Source organism: Protopterus annectens, chromosome 7.part0, assembly GCF_019279795.1.
Source record: "Protopterus annectens isolate FY-2018-M chromosome 7.part0, PAN1.0, whole genome shotgun sequence".
NCBI lineage: Eukaryota > Metazoa > Chordata > Ceratodontiformes > Protopteridae > Protopterus > Protopterus annectens.
In genome coordinates, this window is record NC_056739.1 from 185,630,379 (window position 1) to 185,648,961 (window position 18,583).

General features: G+C 39.1%; 1 protein-coding gene across 1 annotated transcript in view; it reads left to right on the forward strand.

Moving 5' to 3' along the window:
• Nucleotides 1-18,583, forward strand: part of LOC122806339 (arginyl aminopeptidase) — a 292,458-nt gene that overhangs the window by 240,755 nt on the left and 33,120 nt on the right. Inside the window, exon 10 of the mRNA XM_044076669.1 lies at nt 10,497-10,639. Within this exon, the coding sequence (XP_043932604.1) occupies nt 10,497-10,639 (143 nt within the window). The remainder of the gene's footprint in view (nt 1-10,496; nt 10,640-18,583) is intronic.

Genomic DNA, 18,583 nt, shown 5'->3' on the forward strand with positions numbered 1-18,583 from the left:
AAAAGGTACCCTGGCTTTTGCCACCCAAGAAAATTATTTTCCTTTGCCACTGTCCAGCAGAGCTACAGAGGTGATCCCCAGGGTGAATTTCCTATTTCCCATCCAATCATCAAGATTTTTTCTTGAGTGCTAATGAGAAGCTTTGTTTGATATAGATAGGTAGTTTATTCCAGAGTATGGGTAGTCTCTGGGACAGGTATCTATCCCTCCAGCATGTTCTGTTTATTGTGGTGACAAGGTTTAGGTCCCTAGAGCGTGTAGCTCGGAGGGATTGGGATTTCTTTAAGTGGAGCATGTCCAACAGCTCTGGGTTTGACATAGCTTTGTATGTTGGGCAGAGATCACCTCTGAGTAGGCGATATGCGACGGAGTAAAGCTGGAGTTTTTGGAGACTTGTCTGCGTAGGGCATCTGTTTGAGGCCGGTAATCCTCTTTGTGAGGTATTTCTGCGGCATTTCCAGTTGTTGTAGATGTCTTGTGAGGTACATACCAAAAGGGGCATTGTACTCTATAATGGGTCTAATGAGTGATGAATAGAGGGGAACGACCTCTTTTTTTTTTTTTTCTGGATGAGAAACCTTTTGTGATGACGTGTGCCACGTAGAAGGATTTCCTGACTACTGTGGCGATGTGATTATCAAAGGAGAGACTACAGTCCACCTGTGTCCCAAGGTCTCTTATCACACTTTTGGTGTTAAGTATACTACCGCCTATGTTGTAGTTCATGGGTACAGAGTTTTTACCAAGGGGGATGGCAGTGCACTTTTTGGCACTGAGTTGGAGGCTATGGCTTTGACACCAGGCATCTGTCTCAGTGAGGCCCTTTTGTAGGATGTCCACATCGTTAGGAGTTTCGATTATGGCTCCTAGTTTGCAGTCATCTGCGAACTTCGTTAGCGAAAGACCTTCTGTTAGCCTGTACTTCAGAGAAGTAGATACCAAACAGGAGAGGACCCAGGACTGAACCCTGTGGTACTCCACTTGTCACTGGTCTAAAGTCCAGATTTGGAGTCTGCTACTTTCACAGTGTGGGTTCTGTCAGTGAGCCAGTTGGCAACCCATCATGTGACATAGGGATTTATACCTAATTTAGTGGTTTAGTGAGTTTATCTATAATTCCAGAGTGGGGGATGGTGTCAAAAGCCTTGGCAAGATCTAGATAGGCTGTGTGAACCACCTTACTCTTGTCTACGGCTTTGGTGACTGCTTCAAAGAAGTCTGTCAGGTTTAGGAGACATGATCTGCCTTTTACAAACCTGAATTGGGTGGGATCCAGAGTTTGGAGATTACCAATGTCTTTGTTTATAAGTTCCATGATGATACATTCCATGGCCTTGCAGAACAGGCTTGTCAGGCTAATGGGGCGGTAGTACCCGGGGTCCGTGGTGGCTCTCCCCTTGTGGAGTGGGATAATCGTTGCTGTGCACCATTCAGCAGGCACAAAGCCTGAGGTGAGGCTATGATTGAACATGGTACTTAGGTGGGGTGCCAGTTCGTTCTGTAGTTCGTGTAGGACACAGCCTGGGATGTTGTCTGGTCCCATGGATGCTGTGTTCTTGGCTTTGGAGAGTGTGGTTTTTACCTGTGCAGCTGTGATTACAGGAACTTTGCATTCTTCCGGTATAGAGATAGGTTCACTGCTAACTTTACCCCCCTCTCACCCCCTAAAGAGCCCATCTGCCAGGATGTTGGTAATATCAGTTGGGTCTGTATATTTAGTGCCATTGTGTTGTAACTCAGAGCAGATCTGAGTGTTGCCATTCAGATTCTTGACATAGCTATAGAATGCTTTGTGGTTGTCTTTAGAATCAGTGGCAATTTTGTTTTCATAACTAGCTTTGGAGGATTTTATCAGGGATCCCAGCTTCTTACTGAGGTTGACCAGGGAGCTCCTCCACTCGTGGGATTTTACTCTCTTTTGCAAGAGTTTCTTCCTTCTGTTGTACAGTTTGTTTATGGCAGGCTTGTGTCAAAGGCTTTGGCCAGGTCAAGGTAGGCAATTTGCACTATCTTCCCCTCATCCATGGCTTTGGTGACCGTCTCAAAAAAGTCTACCAAATTTAACAGACATGACCTCCCTTGACGAAGCCAAACTGTGTGGGGTTGAGTGTTTGGAGATTGCCAGTGTCCTTGTTTATGAGGTCCATGATAATCCATTCCTTGCAGATTAGGCTAGTTAGGCTTATGGGTCTATAATTTCCCAGATCAGTGGGCACTCATCTTTGTGTAAAGGGATGACCTTGACTGTCCTCCACTCAGCTGGGACAAAACTGACTCTGGCCTTGGTTGAATAGGGTGCCTAATGGTGCTGCAAGTTCCTGCCTGAGTTCATGTAGGATGCAGCCTGGGATGTTATCAGCTCCCATGGAGGCTGTAATTTTTTGCCTTTAAGAGAGCAGTGATGACCTGATCCCTATATATAAGGGGGAGGGGGCAGGTACTGGGAATGTCCTGATTTACTGATGGGGTGACAGAGGGGTGAAACTTTCACTGAATCTGCCAGCAAGTTTGCTATATCTATGGCATTTGTATATGTGATGTCCTTGACCATCAGTTCTGAACAGATCTGGGTGCTGCCTTTGAGATTATGGACATAATCTGAAGAAGGCTTTATGATTGTCTCTAGTAGATGTGGCCAATTTGGACTCTGTTTGCTTTGGAGGCTTTCAGTAGTGCACTTATTTGCTTGTTTAGGCTAAGGAGAGATTGCTTCCAATTGGGCACCTGCTCCCTCTTGGTCCTGGTCAACAATTTTTTTCTTCAGTTATAGAGTTTATTGCAGATGCCCACCAGACAGGTTTACTCTTCCTTACAGAGGATGATTTAGTCCGGTCAGGTATTCCTGATTCCATGCATCCTATATAAATGTTTGTATAGTAATTCGGTATATTTTTGGATACTGGTGCCAGTTCCTAGAGAGGGGGCTGTGAAGCTGTTTATACCATACCTCAGGAGACTGTAATCAGCTTTGGAGAAGTTGTTTTGATTGACCCTAGCTAGAGGGAGGTCGGGGAGATGGTGACTTCAAATGTGACCACTTTATGGTCAGATCTTACAAGGGAGGATGATGCTGCAGGGATGCTGCAGTGGCTACTCATGTTGGTTAATAGCAAGTCCAAGATAATATCACCTCTTGTGGGGGTATCGACTTGCTGTTCCAAAGCATTTGCATTTACAAAATCGAGGAATCTCTGGATATTTGAGTTCTGGCAAGAGTAGTTCTTCCAGTCTATTTTTGGGTAGTTAGTCACCCAAGATTAGGGTAAAGGGTTGAATCTTGATAGATTCAAAGAGGTCTAGATAGGCAGCTTGGGCATCTTGGGTCAGAGTTGGGGGCCGGTAGCTAGCTGTTTGTATAGGGGTCTTGTCAATAGTTAACTGCACCTGGAGTGTCTCCTGTGCGTCATACTGTTTGACCAGCCTGGAGGTGTGTATGTCTTTTAATATAGATTGAAAATACACCTCCTTTGGCTTTAACTACCCACAATTTGGGGTCTGAATGTATGATAGGGTGAGTAACCAGGTAAGGCTGGGGTGCCTTTCACAGCTTTGAACCAGGTTTCTGTGACCACACAAATGTCAGCATTTTCAGGGTTAGGAATGCTTGCAATGAGTGCAATTTCGTGTTTAGACTCCTAGCATTTAACAGCATGACCTTTAATTTGTGTTTTGTTGAAATTTTTATGCAGGTAGTTTTAATCTCGTCACTTTTTCCTAAAAAAGGCACTATAGGGGAGGCAAGAGCCTTTGCCAGAATCCTGAAGCCCAGATGAGACAGATGCAGGCCTTTACATATTAAGCAGTCTTTATGTACTTTGTAATATAAGTCAGAAAAATGGATTTTTCTGAATCATATTTTAAGGCCTAGTCATAGAAACTGTAAACAGTAGGTCTGTTTCAAGGAAGGAGATTGATTTAGTGACATTTGATTACTGGGAAAATCTGACTAGGTATAACCCCATTTTCAGTGTTAGCCCAGGGAGAAAAGTTCCAAACTGTTACAGAGCGTTTTAAGAACAATAATTTTTTACAAAAATGCAAAACATCTATAGTTTAAATAATTATAAAATTAGACCATATAAAAACATTGGTTAAGAATTAATACAAGGTATATGACAATCATTTAATATTTAGAGAAATTTTAGTTTGTAGAGAAATTAAAGGTAAGTTGGTTTAATACAAATAGGAACTGCAATTATGAAGTGAGGGTAAAACAGACTTGTAGTATATTTAGGGAGTCCGGGAAGAGAATTAGATAGTAAGGAAGTAAGAAGGGAGAGTAAGGAGATATAAGGAATGTAAATATACTTGTTCACATTTAGGGGTATAGTTATCCTGTTTTTGGGTAAGAACAGAACCAGATTTTAACTAGGAAATTTTTCAGAGTGGTTTTGAAAGATGGAAAGGGAGGGTATAGACTTGGATACAGGTAAGGAGTTCCAGGCCTTGGCATCCTTGTACGAGTACACACAATGCTCAGCAGATTTGATAGGTTTGTAGATAGACCAGAGTTTTGGTCTCTGTATCGCAATGACGGACTAGTAACATATTTGTGTAGAATGTTTGTTTTTAGTGCTGGATAGGCAGATGGATGCTGGATAATTTTATAGGTGGTAAGAAGTTGTGTATATGTTAGTTGATTTGGCAGTTCTAACCAGTTCAGGCTTTTCAGTGGTATGTGCTGCAATTTAGCAACATTGTTATAGCATTGATCAGGTTTTAATTTTTGTGAAGCCTGGAGGTTAGTAAGATGGGAGTGCCATAAAGAAAGGTGGGGAGGAGATAAGTAGTGACAAGGATAGTTTTAGTTGAGTCTGTGAAAAAGATTTTGTCTCTTTAAAGCATCCTTAGTTTTTGACTAGTTTTTGTTATGTGGTTTTGTATGTGCAGGTCAAATGTAAGATGATCATCACTTTCACCCCATTAGCTTGCTGTGAGAAGTGATTTCAGTGGTTGTATTATCAAGAGAAGGGGACTTGCATTTTGTTTTTTTGTTTTTTTTTTCATGAAAGAGGGATTTGGGGAGCAAAAGTAATAGTTTGGTCTTTTTTTGGTTGAGCATGACTTGACTTACAAAGTCATGATTCAGTAGCTGTTAAAGCTTTCTGAGTATATTTTTGAGGTGTACCATGTTGTCAGATGTTCAAATGAGAATGGAATCATCTGTGTGTTGTGTTAGGGTGGCCTGTTGTATGGAAGTATAGAGGGCATTGGTGAAAATGTTAGAGAGGAGGTGATAATGTTAGAGAGGGGGGGACCAAGGATAGAGCCTTGTGGTACACCAGTACTGACTAGGAGGTAATGACAGAGCATGGAATGCCATTTTACTGACTGATACCTATTGGACAGGTAGCTTTTGAACCACAGAAGGGCAGGCTGAGAGACCTAGTGAGGACATTTGAAGTAGAAGTTTGCTGTGACAAACTGTGTTGAAGGTGTTAGACAAGTCTAGAAATAAGGAAGAGACTAGTTTGCTGTTATCGCTAGCTTTATTGCCAGTATCTATGTAGGTTAGAAGGGCAGTGCTAGTACTGTGAGAATGAAGCTATGTTGTGTAGGGGTTAGGAGTTCTTGGAGGAGATGTTCTAGCAATTGTTTTTGAATACATTTTTCAAGTGTTTTGGTGAGAGGGATAAGATTGCTACAGGTCTAAAGTTAGTAATGTCTGCTGAATTTCCTCCTTTTTGCAGTGGGATAATGTCTGACTTTTCCCCAGAGAGAGAGAAAACATGAAATTACTGGACTGAACTATTTATAAGCATTGTGACAGGATAGGCAGTGCTATTGGCTGCTATTTTTAGGTACTCACTTTCAAAGTCATCAGCTGAAGAAGAGCACGGTTTAAGTTTATTTAAGAGTAGTTTTATATAGGATGTGGGCACAGGTTTGAAGGTGAAAGTGGATGTGGTGATGTGTTAGGCAGGGTTGGAATTAAAAGTTGAGGAATCCTTTGTTAGACATGCTATACTAGCTATAAAAAACAGTTTAACTGTGTTGCAGTTTCGAGTGGTGAGTTATCAGGAGAGGGGTTTGGGTTGAATTTTTAGCTGGGATGCAAGATTTCTTTAATGGATGTCCAAAATTCTTTAGGGTTGTGTATAATAATCTGAAAGTTTTTATAGTATAATTTTTTTTCTTCATTTATTTGCTTTTTAGTATGAATGTGAAGCATTCTGAAGTTTACAAAATATTGAGGTGTTTTATATTTTTGACATTCTTTCCATGCTTTTTCTCTATCCTGCATTAGGATTCTACTTTTTTATGGATAGCCAAATTGCATTCTTTGTTTTCAATATCTCCTTTCTGGAGGTGCAAGGCTGTTTAGGATATTTAGAAAACCTGCATTTAATTCAATTACAGCATTGTCTAAGGGGAGGAGTTTTAGGAGCTGTTTAACTGGATATGTGAGCTGTCTAGTCATATAGATTAGGAGTTGATCACTGAGATAGTCTGGCATTGTACCTGTGGTGGAGTATTTGCTAGGGTCTGGTACCTAGGATCCAGTCTAGCAGAGAATTTGATGTCTTTGTGGGCTATTAGCTGTGTGAAACCATGTAAGTGCATAGATGTGAGTTAGTGTCCAACCAGTTGACATTTACGTCACCTAGTAATTCTTCTGGAAATGTTATGGATATCCAATGTAGTAGATCTACCAGTATAGCTGTATTGTTTCCAGGAGGGATGTAAAGTACAGTGATGCATATTTGTTTAAAATTGTTGATTTTAAGGAAAGCAGTAAGCTCTGCTGAACTGAATTTTGGTGTTTTGTTTGCTGTAAGAGGAAATGTGGTAGGTACTGGGAAATAGTAAAACAATACAACAACCTTTCCTCTTTTATTACGAATCAAATTACAGCCAGGATGTAACTTTGGAATTGTTTATGCTGAATTTGTCAAGTTTCAGTTATAGCGAGAACATCATGCTTATATTAGGTAATCCAGGCGTGTAGTTCGGCAGTTTTATTTCTTATACTTCTAACATTTATTGCAGCAAAAGTTGGATAACTAGGTTTGGGGATTGGCTGCTGTTGGGTTACAGAAGTGTGTGGAAGAGAATTATCTTTGTTTTCATTATGATTGGTGGGACCAGGATTAGGGTGCATCTCTCTTCCTAGAAGGATTTTAGTATATTGTGGAATTATGCGTACTTGTTTTTTGGATAGGGTTCTTGCACTTCATTTTGTTTTAGCTTGAGGTGAAGTACAGTTAATCATTCTAGGTTTGGAATAAAGGTGAGGGGCAATATAAAATAGGTTTGGTGCAATGTGTGGAGAGTGTAAAGAGGAAGTATTGATAGGTGACTGAGACAGTTGGAGAGATGTTGGGAGATATTCTTGATTAATGGTAGGATGAAAAATGGCACAGTAGGAGGAGAAGAATGGAGGATAAGCCGAAGAGTAGCATAATTAAGTTCAGAAACTGTATTTTATAGATGTCAGGTAGTAGGGAAGTAGCAATGAAGTAGGAAACAAAAAGATGCACGACAACAGGAGATTCAGTGATGGATTCTGAAAGCTGGAAGAGGACAGCGGATAGATAGGGAGAGAAGTATTTTCTATAAAAGAAGAGAAGTAGGTTTTCCTGGTACCTTCTCTGTAATGTAAGGAATAGAGGATATTAAAGGCTATAAAGATGTATTGAAAATAAGAAAAAAAGTGACTGTTTACGCCATATCTTTTTAGAGTAGATGGGTACTGTTAGGGAAGGTTGTGATTTATAAATGGATATAGTGCAAAGCATTATGGGAGGAAGAAAGATATTTTGGAATGGGGCTAAAAATAGCGATAGAGAAGCGGGAAACAAGAAACAGAAGTGTTTGTATAGAAGTAAGTTCATTTGGGGGGTGGAACAATAATTGCAAGCAAAATGCGTATGTAGGAAGTATAATAGAGTAAAGAGGGTGGGTGGGAATTGGAAGTAGGGTTGGGGAGCAAAGGGCTCCCCACTCCTCGGGTCAGTTTTATAACCAAGCAATTGGTTTATAGCCAGAACAAAGCAGTTAACAAAGATTTGCAAGTAAAACAGGTTGTCATTTCCTGAAACTAACTGGTATATGCAGTACAGTGTACTAGTCAAGCAAAAGGGGACAGTGGCCAACTTAGTAAGCAGTCCTTAGAATGCATGGACTATTTCAGACTTTGTCACAGAGCAGGCATGTATTTAACCAATTAAAGTTGATATGCAGCAAGGTTCTTCATGATAAATATGCTTACATTAAACGGGGACAAAATTCTCTGTAAACTGGTAGGTGTAGGACCTTGTGGTATAGCTCCCTCAGTGTCAGATGTAGTGACTGAGTGATGATGGTTAACAAGTCATACAACAAAAAAGGACATAGCATTTATTCCACATATAAGATGCCTTAAAATGGAATAGGTTCATACTATTTATGATCTGCCTTATTTGAGAAGTACAAGCTTGAGAGATCCTAATTTTCATTTTAACAAAATGTTTAAAGGGGTTCAGGTATTTTGAAGTAATCCCTCATGCACCATCTGTGCTCAAAATTTGGTGTAATATATCGCATAAGTATTTGAATGTGTGCAGCCTCTGATTTCCTTATATGCATAATTTAATAGTGAGGTGATAGTGTTGCCATGCCCCCTGCCCTTAACAGTAAGTACATTTTATGTTCGTAATTAAGCCATAAAACCCAGCTCTGAAACATCTTTGTTTTTTTAATGCAAGTGTCCATATTTTGTGTGACTACCCTTTACAACATTCATTTGAATAAGCCAACCACAAGACAGGATTTTTTTTTTTTTTTTGTGGAAGAAATGATGAAACATAGTTTCATAGTTTAGTACTAGGCTATCTGCCCTGGGGCATTTGTAAGCCTAGCCATAGTGATGTGGCTTTCGCCACCCCATGAAATGGTACAAAAATGCACAGAGTAGATTTAGAATACTGTGCCTCTGTCTAGTAGTGACACAATGAAGGTCCCCTTATATAATAGAATTAGTTTACTGTGCCCCTGTCTAGTAGTGACACAGATGTGACCCCTGAGGTAAACTTACGATCTCCCATCCACTCATCAAGATTTCTCTTGAAGAGAGTCAGCGAGGGGCTCTGCCTAACATGAACTGGGATCCTGTTCCAAAGCATGGGAAGCCTCTGGGTTATGAATCTATCCCTCCAGCATGTCCTATTCATACTTGTGCCGAGGTTTAAGTCTTTAGCTCTCGTGGTCCTGATGGATTTGGATTTTTTGAGGTGGAGCATGTCCATCAGTTCCTGATTGGACATGGCCTTGTACGTCAGGCAGAGATCACCTCTGAGCAGGCGGTATGCTACTGAATAGAGCTGGAGTTTCTTTAGTCTGGCAGAATAAGACATATGTTGGAGACCCTTGATCCTCTTGGTGAGGTACTTTTGTGGTCTCTCCAGCTGTTGCAAATGCCGGGTGAGGTACATACCAAATGGGGCATTGTACTCAACCATGGGTCTGATGAGGGAGGAGTACAGGGGTACAATGACATCCTTGGATCTGGATGTGAATCCCTTCATAAGGTATGCAAGGTAGAATGTTTTTCTAACCACTTTGGCAACGTGGGTGTCAAATGAGAGGTCGCTGTCGACTTGGGTCCCTAGGTCTCTGATTACTTTTTCCGTACTCAGTGGGTTGCTGTCTATGTGATAATTTGTGGGTACTTTGTTTTTCCCAAAGGGGATGACTATACATTTTTTGGCATTTAGTTTAAGGCCATGACTCCGGCACCAGTTGTCCGTTTCTGTGAGGCCTTTTTGTAGGATGTATGTGTCCGCTGGTGTATCGACTATGGCGCCTAGTTTGCAGTCATCTGCGAACTTTGTCAGCCACAACCCTGCCATGTTTGCTTTAACATCTAAGAAATAAATGCCGAACAAGAGGGGTCCCAGGACAGATCCCTGTGGGACACCACTTGTGACTGGCTTTGAGTCTGACATTGCTCCAGCGATTTTAACTTTATGGGTTCTGTCCTTTAAAGTTAAAATCGTTGGAGCAATGTCAGACTCAGCCAGTCACAAAAAACATATTCCCATTTCTTTCCTTCTCGTAAACAGCAGTGGTAAGGCTCCTTAGACACTGGTTATAACAAGTTCCATACCACTGTAGTTCATATATTATGGGTACACTAAAAGGTTTTCTGGACTTCAGGGCCCTGTCATAGCACCTTGCAGCTTGTAGCAGTTACAAATGCAATTCTTTTTGTAACTGTTTATCACAAGCAATCTCCATATGAACTTAAAGAAACTGATGGCAAAATGCACCCATATAGGTAACACTGGAACCATTGACAAACAAGAATTTTTAAACTGATATTAGTAATTTAGTTTGTGTGTGATTTGTAGAACTATCAGTAAAACAGAAAATCTGAAGTGTTATAAGATGTAGACAGGGTCTACCACCATGGACATGTTGAGGATACAACATTTATTGAAATGTCACTGTTTATATTCATAAATGTTTTAAATTTTTCTTTGGCCCTAAATAATTGCCAATGTTATCTCCTTCAGGAAATGTAGAGAAACTTGGAAAACTGTATCCAAAGATATCCCAAAGCAAGAATGCTGAGCTTCGTCTCCGATGGTGTCAGATTGTTATAAAGAATCTTCATGCACCAGAGTTTCATTTAGTTTCTGATTTCCTTCATAGTCAGGTATGTTTAAGTTTGCATTGGCAAAAGACACACACGAGTGAAAGGTTTAAAGTGAATTAACTGAATTAATAAAATTTCAGGCTAATCTTGGCCAAAATGGTTTGCCTCATTTAGTTGTATCTAACAAATATACAAAACCTTTTTAACTGTAAAATAATCGGTATCCAAGTTATCGTATATCTTAATGTAGCTAGTAACAGTCTGGGCATAGCACTATGCAAGTTATCGTATATCTTACTGTAGCTAGTAACAGTCCCAGCATAGCACTATCATGAAAGATGTCAGGGGTCATGTGCACTGAGTTTTTTCCCCCAGAATGTTTTTGTAACTTGTCCTGTAAACATGGAGTTTACCTATAGAATTGGATGGGGGACAGAAGTGTGAAGAGGACACATTCCTTCAGATCTCTGTGATGCCACAGTCTGTAAAGAATTCTGATTAGTTTGGGGGCCTTTACATTGAATGTAAAGTTTTATTGCATTTCCTAAAATGTTCTGGTCTGTATTACTTAGCACAGCAGCATTTTTTAGATAGGTAGCCATTTAATGCCACAGCTATATTCTGTAGGAATAATGGTCTTCAGAAAGGTTGTATCTAAATAATAGAAATAAATTCAGAATTCTGTGAAAACTGTGCTTCCTCCTCTTTTACCCATTAGTTCATGTCAGATGTTTCATTTTGTTGCAGTAGTTTTTTGTTTTGTATCAGTTTCAGATTACTTTGACTGGGATGCTCCAGGAGTCGAACAGTGGCACTCTGCACTTTGTACATGTATGTGAAGGAGTACCTGATTGCACTGAACACATCACATGATTTTTAAATTGTCTAAGCTGAACATCCAAAAATGTTTCACACTTGAAAGTGGTCCCATTACCAAAAGGTGCATTGTATCAGAGCCTGTACTGCATTTTTTGAAGACTGTCAGGCCATATTTGTTTCTTTATGGCCCAGATTTTTGCATACGTATTTTAACAGTCATTCATCTGATAGGAGTGGGTCCATCCTCAGTAACCTATAGAACTAAGGCTGCATATATTAGGATTACTTGTCACTCCTCTACTCTCCTTTGTTGTAACATGCACCTTAGTGGGTCCCTTCTCCAGATCTTCGATGGCATGCTTCACTCATTGGGCTACCTGATATCTCCATTCTACTTGGCTTTTGAATTTTTGGAGTTTTGGGAAAATATTTTGCTCACTTGGGTCAAAATTTGGTTACTAATCTTTTGTCTTTTCTAGTTTGAACCTTTTGGGGGGAGTTTCTTCCAGTTGTCTGTCCCACTCCTCTGCTCATTTTTTATTTTTAATAGTATTACCTTTCTTCTTTACTTTCTCAGATTGAGGTGTTTTTGTGTTTCCTAATTTTGTTGCTGTTGGTGTATTGTGCCATTCCTTGGGTGCTCCTTTTCACTTGTGTATGTCTTATGGCCTTTTTCTAGCGTTCGTTTGTGTTAGGTTTCTTTAGGCTGTATTTTTCCCTTTTCTGCCACTGTGGAGCAAGGGTTTCAGGAGTGCCTTTGTGGGAGGGGGGCATCTCAACATAGTCTTATCAGGTATCTCTTTAATTTTGGGTAAGGGCCACTGGAAGACAGGCGTGGCATTTAAGATTTTATGGCTGCTCCTGCTGCCCATTGACTCCACTGAAAAAAGGCTCTAATTACACCTGTACAAAAAGTTGGCAGTGCCCAGTCTTACTCCTGTGCATTGACTGATGGCTCTAATTACACCTGTACAAAAAGTTGGCAGTGCCCAGTCTTACTCCTGTGCATTGACTGATGGCTCTAATTACACCTGTACAAAAAGTTGGCAGTGCCCAGTCTTACTCCTGTGCATTGACTGATGGCTCTAATTACACCTGTACAAAAAGTTGGCAGTGCCCAGTCTTACTCCTGTGCATTGACTGATACTTTATCAACTTACAGTTCATGTCTCCCTTGGTCACGCGAGACCAGGCTGAAGAGATAACAAAAGACTTCGACCTGAAAGAATCAGGGTATGACAATTCTGTCAATTTTAATCAGCACTGAGGTCAGGCAGCATAAGGAAGCCAAAAAACACAGGTTTGTCCTTTCATATTATGAGATGTCCACTAGTACCATGGAGTCTTCCGGCAAAAACTTATTGCAGGTAATGGACTTTTTTGTCCCAATTTCACCTGTCTCTCTGACAGGACCTGTTGATTGGCTCACTCTTCCTTTCTCTGTCACCTAGTCCTGCTCAGTCGGTGTCAGACAGGGTAGCTAGGGTCATTTTGAAGTCCTTTCTGTTGATGGCACTATTTTTCTTTTCTTTTTTTTGGCTCCTTATAGCTGTCCTCTAGCTAGTCTTTATAATGTTCACAAAACACAGAGGATGAGCGCTTTCCTCTAATGACTAGACTTCATCAGATAAAAGCACTGGTACAAATTGCAACTTAAATACACCCATTCAAAACAAGTTAATTACACTCAATCAACTTTTAAAGAAACATACATAAAACTCAAATACTGCCTTAAAAAAATAATATAAAGCTTGTATTACTAATAAAATTTAGTCATGTTTATCTTGCTTTTCTTATAAACATTTCTTACACAATAAAATATCTTATGGAATAACCAGAGAAATTTATATTTAGTTTTATAGTCAACTAATCAATTTTATGTATAAAATAATTAATATGTTATATATAAATTATATATATATATATATATATATATATATATATATATATATATATATATATATATATATATGTTAATGTGTAAATATTTTAATCATAAATTCATATACAAATTTTGTTTGTAATGTATTTGTTTAATTCAAACATTTTCTGCTTTTTTGCATAATACAGGTTTTATACTAATATAGTCGTTTAAGCCAGGTGGGGTGTTAGATTTACACCTAAGTTGCCAAAGTTGCCATAACAATTCCTTGTGTAGCAAAACATTTTTTATATCACCCCCTCCCTTAGAAAAATCCCTTTGAACCAGATCAATAATGCCAAATTTAAACCTTATAAATGTAAAAGGGCAAGTTATACTATGTTTGTACAAAGCACTAGCTTCTTTGTGAGTCCTAATGTCATATAAATGTTCATAAATACGGTCCTTAAATGCCCTCTCAGTTTTACCTATGTAGTATGCACTACATGAAGTGCATAAGGCCATATAAACCAACATTTTAGACTTGCAACTACCTTTGATAAACCTCACCACACTTTTCAAGCTGTTATTTAATGTAACACTTGCCTCATTATATATATATATATATATATATATATATATATATATATATATATATATATATATATATACACAAACACTACATGCTCCACAAGGATTAGTGGCCATATACTGAATAAATTCCTTGTTTCTTTTTTCAAAGGTTCTCCTAAAACTGTTTCCCACCTTATATGTAAAGATAGGTTGTTCTCCCACTAACTTGTGTATCTCCTTATCAATTTTCATTAAATTCCAGTGGTTTTTAATAATATCTAAAAATGAATCTGATAATGTGTTGTATTGAATTATACATACTGCTTTGTATTTATTCCTATCCTGTTTAAAAACTTGAGAGGTTTGAAACGGCTGACCTAATAAAGCTTTATATTTAATACCCCAGTTTTTTATAACTTCTTTTAGAATTACAATAACTATTTCTAAGGGATATTCTCTTTCAATGAAACATTTACCTTCCCTTTCCAGATCACAAAAGTCAGAAGTCATCCTGGCTATCCTAACCGCTTGACCTTTGATCAAGCTTTTCTTTTGTGCTAAAGGGTGATGACTACTATAGTGTAAAAAACTATGACACCAAGTAGGTTTCCTGTAATTGTTTGATTTGAAACCTGTAAGGGTATTTGAAATAGTAACATCCAAATAATTGATGCTAAATTCATGATGTGAATGTGTGAAAGAAAAAAAATTTGTACATGAATTTATGTATTCCATAAAAAGATTAAGTTCTTCCTTAGATCCACCCCATAACACAAAAATGTCGTCCAGAAATCTCAAGTATAGTTTAATGTGTTTGTAAAAAACCGAGGGAAAAACAAACTTGCTCTCCCATTCTAGTAATACTATGTTAGCGTATGTGGGAGCACAAGCGGCTCCCATTGCAATACCACTAATCTGTTGATAAAACTCACCTTGAAAGTGAATGTAGTTAGAATCCAATATTAACTCAACTAGTTCTAACACCAAAAGAATACTATCCCTAGTTAGGGTAGAGTGTTTGAAAATACAGTCACTGAAATACTCGAATCCATCTTTTCTAGGAATACAAGTAAACAAATCCTTCACATCAATGGTGAGAAAGATACAGTCCGTACTCCACAAGTCTTGGGTCATTTTACTCAAAAATTCCCATGAATCCTTGATTAAATGAGGGGTTTTGTTGATAATTTCTTTAGTGTGTTTGTCTACATAAACAGCTAGTGGATGTGTTTTAGAATTCTTTGCAGATACTATTGGTCTAAAAGGGGGTGCTTGTAGTGATTTGTGCACCTTAGGTATTCCAAAAATATTCGGAATACTAGGATGCAGTTGTTTTAAGAAATTATATGTCTTAGAATCTATTCTATTTTCTAATAAGTATTCTTCAAGCAATGAGTCTATCCTACTATAGGTTATGTGTATCTGGTTAATGGAGACAGGGGTATATGTAACACTATCTAGTAAAATGCTAGTAATAACGTTGTTGTAATCTTCTACATTATACATAATAACCCCCCCTCCCTTATCTGGTTTCATAATTCGTAAAGTAGATTGTGTCTGTAGTTGATGTAACAAACTACTTTCTTCCTTAGTAAGATTAGAGTTAGTTCTCTGCCATCCGTTTTTAACATATGTTGCATATAGTTCCTCAGTAACAACTTTTTCAAACAACATCAAGGTGGGATGTAATGGAGGATTAAATGTACTATGTCTCACCAACGTATCTTCCCCCCCTGTAGTTGTTAATGGTAGTATCTTTACCCAAATTGAATGTAATGTTGAGATTTAGTTTTCTTAAATATAGTTTCTTAATTATTTTATACATAAAATTGATTAGTTGACTATAAAACTAAATATAAATTTCTCTGGTTATTCCATAAGATATTTTATTGTGTAAGAAATGTTTATAAGAAAAACAAGATAAACATGACTAAATTTTATTAGTAATACATACAAGCCTTATATTATTTTTTTAAGGCAGTATTTGAGTTTTATGTATGTTTCTTTAAAAGTTGATTGAGTGTAATTAACTTGTTTTGAATGGATGTATTTAAGTTGCAATTTGTACCAGTGCTTTTATCTGATGAAGTCTAGTCATTAGACGAAAGCGCTCATCCTCTGTGTTTTGTGAACATTATAAAGACTTTTTAACCTACGTGGCGTCCAGGACTTTTTTGATATATTTTTTGGTTGAATTGGTACAATTTATTATAGTTTTTTTGTCCTCTAGCTAGTGCCAGGGCCTTCCCTCTACCCTAGAGTCTGCTGAACCTGCATTAGCTGTCCAAAGCTAACTCAACCCATGTATGGGGTAATTGAGAAGATTGAGGCAACTGGGGCAGTAATTTACTGCTTTTGCAGTGTTTTTCTACATCTCAACTCTGTGCACACCCAGTAACACCATGTGAAAGGGGTTTGCAGTGGGCATAAGTACTGAACTGTGTCCCACTTCTTCAAGGGCTTATGCCAGAAACACTGCTTCACCTACCTACCCAATGTCACTGCTGTTTCATGAACTCTCCCAGGAAAATCTAACTGCTTCAGTGGGCCCTGAACATGCACAAACTCTCCCTCCCCGCACCCAGGATGGACACATCCATTCCTCCCCGCACCCAGGATGGACACATCCATTCCTCCCCGCACCCAGGATGGACACATCCATTCCTCCCCGCACCCAGGATGGACACATCCATTCCTCCCCGCACCCAGGATGGACACATCCATTCCTCCCCGCACCCAGGATGGACGCATCCATTCCTCCCCGCACCCAGGATGGACGCATCCTTTCCTCCCCGCACCCAGGATGGACGCATCCTTTCCTCCCCGCACCCAGGATGGGCACATCCATTCCTCCCCGCACCCAGGATGGACACATCCATTCCTCCCCGTACCCAGAATGGACACATCCATTCCTCCTGCCCATGCCAATTTCCAGAGATGCTGTTTGACATCCGGGCACCTGGGATATAGTTATGTTTCTCTGTCAGTAGTGCAGGCTTACACTTATGGGTGATCTGAATTATAGGAAACTGTCATGTTGCAGCTGACTTCGTCTTGTACTTCTCTACTTATTCAGGTTGGAGCAGACATTCCCCTCTCCCCAGCTCATTTGTTCAGACCCATTGAGGGTTGCTAATTGATGCCAGCCTTTGTGAAACCAACCTCCTTGTAGCTAGTCCCAGCTGGTGAGCTATCTACACCAGTGAGGTGCCCTTTGACTGCGGTTTCCTCAGCCAAGTGTTCATATGTCAATGGGAACCATCGACCCTGGGCTCAACATCTTTGAAGCCAGTGGTATCAAGATTGTACCTTTTTTCACCTCTTTTGTTCAGGTCAGGGACTTTGCTTCATTGACTGCAGTGTCCTTTTTAGTGTTTGTGTGTGTCCTCTCTTTTGGCACTGACTGGAATAAGGGATGGCTGTTCAGATCTTGATGAAAAGATTGTTGTTGACATTTGTCCCTTCAGCTTTCAGTTTTCTCTGTTTGAGCCACCTAGTCTATATCGGTCTAGTCCCCTCCCCGCTACAGCCTCTTTTTTACTATTCTACAGTTCATTGGTTCTGCCTGTATTCTCATAAGGGGTTGAGATACTATTTTAGATACCTGAAAAGGATTTGACAGACTTGATCCTGTTTATTTTTTCTATGCCTGAAGACCTAGATCCAGAGCTCTTTATCAAGGCATCTTTCTTAATGAAGCTGTTTTTGCGATGTTATTCATAGCAATAAGTTGCCCAGTTTTTCTTGGACTCATTCTTTTTGGGTCTTTAGCCCTTTGTCAGCCGCCTTCAAGAAGACTTCAGTGGATAATAATGCAACTGCCACATGTTCCTGCTTGAATACTTTCGAGCAAATATTATAATTTGGATTTTTGTTTTAAAAAAAAAAAAAGTTTGCTTATGTCATAAGTGATAAATCAGTAATTGTACATTCACATAAATGAAAACAAACCATATTGACGTTTTCAGTTGCAAACATAAATCACTTATAGTCTTCTATACAGCCATTGTCAGACAAGCATTATATAGCTCATTCAATTCCTGCCTTCCCTTAAACCTCATTCCTCTTCCAAAGCATTATTATGCATGTTTTGTTCCCACAATTCCCATTTTTATGTAATTTGCTGCTGCCATTTTCTAAAGATCCCCCTTCCAGTTCTTTTACCTATGTTATTGTGTTTACTACTAATACAGTGGGTTTACTACTAATACAGTGGGTTTACTACTAATACAGTGGGTTTACTACTAATACAGTGGGTTTACTCCTAATACAGTGGGTTTACTCCTAATACAGTGGGTTTACTACTAATACAGTGGGTTTAGACTCTGATTTCTTTGGCAACCACTAGAATTAAACTCTGCAAAGCCTTACTGTGTCTAAGCAATTCAGATCCTGTGTCACAGCTCAAAAAATCATTTCCTTAGTTACACCAATTTACTCATGGTATTTCTAACAAAGTAGCCTGCGGGGAATAGTCTGACAACTCATTAGACTCACAAAAATATGTTCCCAGTTACCTCTTTCTTACCCATCGCACTTCCAACATTTGCAGTCTACCCGAGGAAGAATTCTTTGGAATCTGCTTGGGGTATAAAATACCTATGCAAATAGTTTCAAGCAAAAATCCTAAATCTTCTAGACATTGTTTCATATTTGGAAGCCAAAGATGTATCTTCCCATTGTTACTTTGTGAATTGCTTATCCAGTCTCTCTTCTCAAAACTTTCTAACCTCCTCCAAGTGATTGCTTTA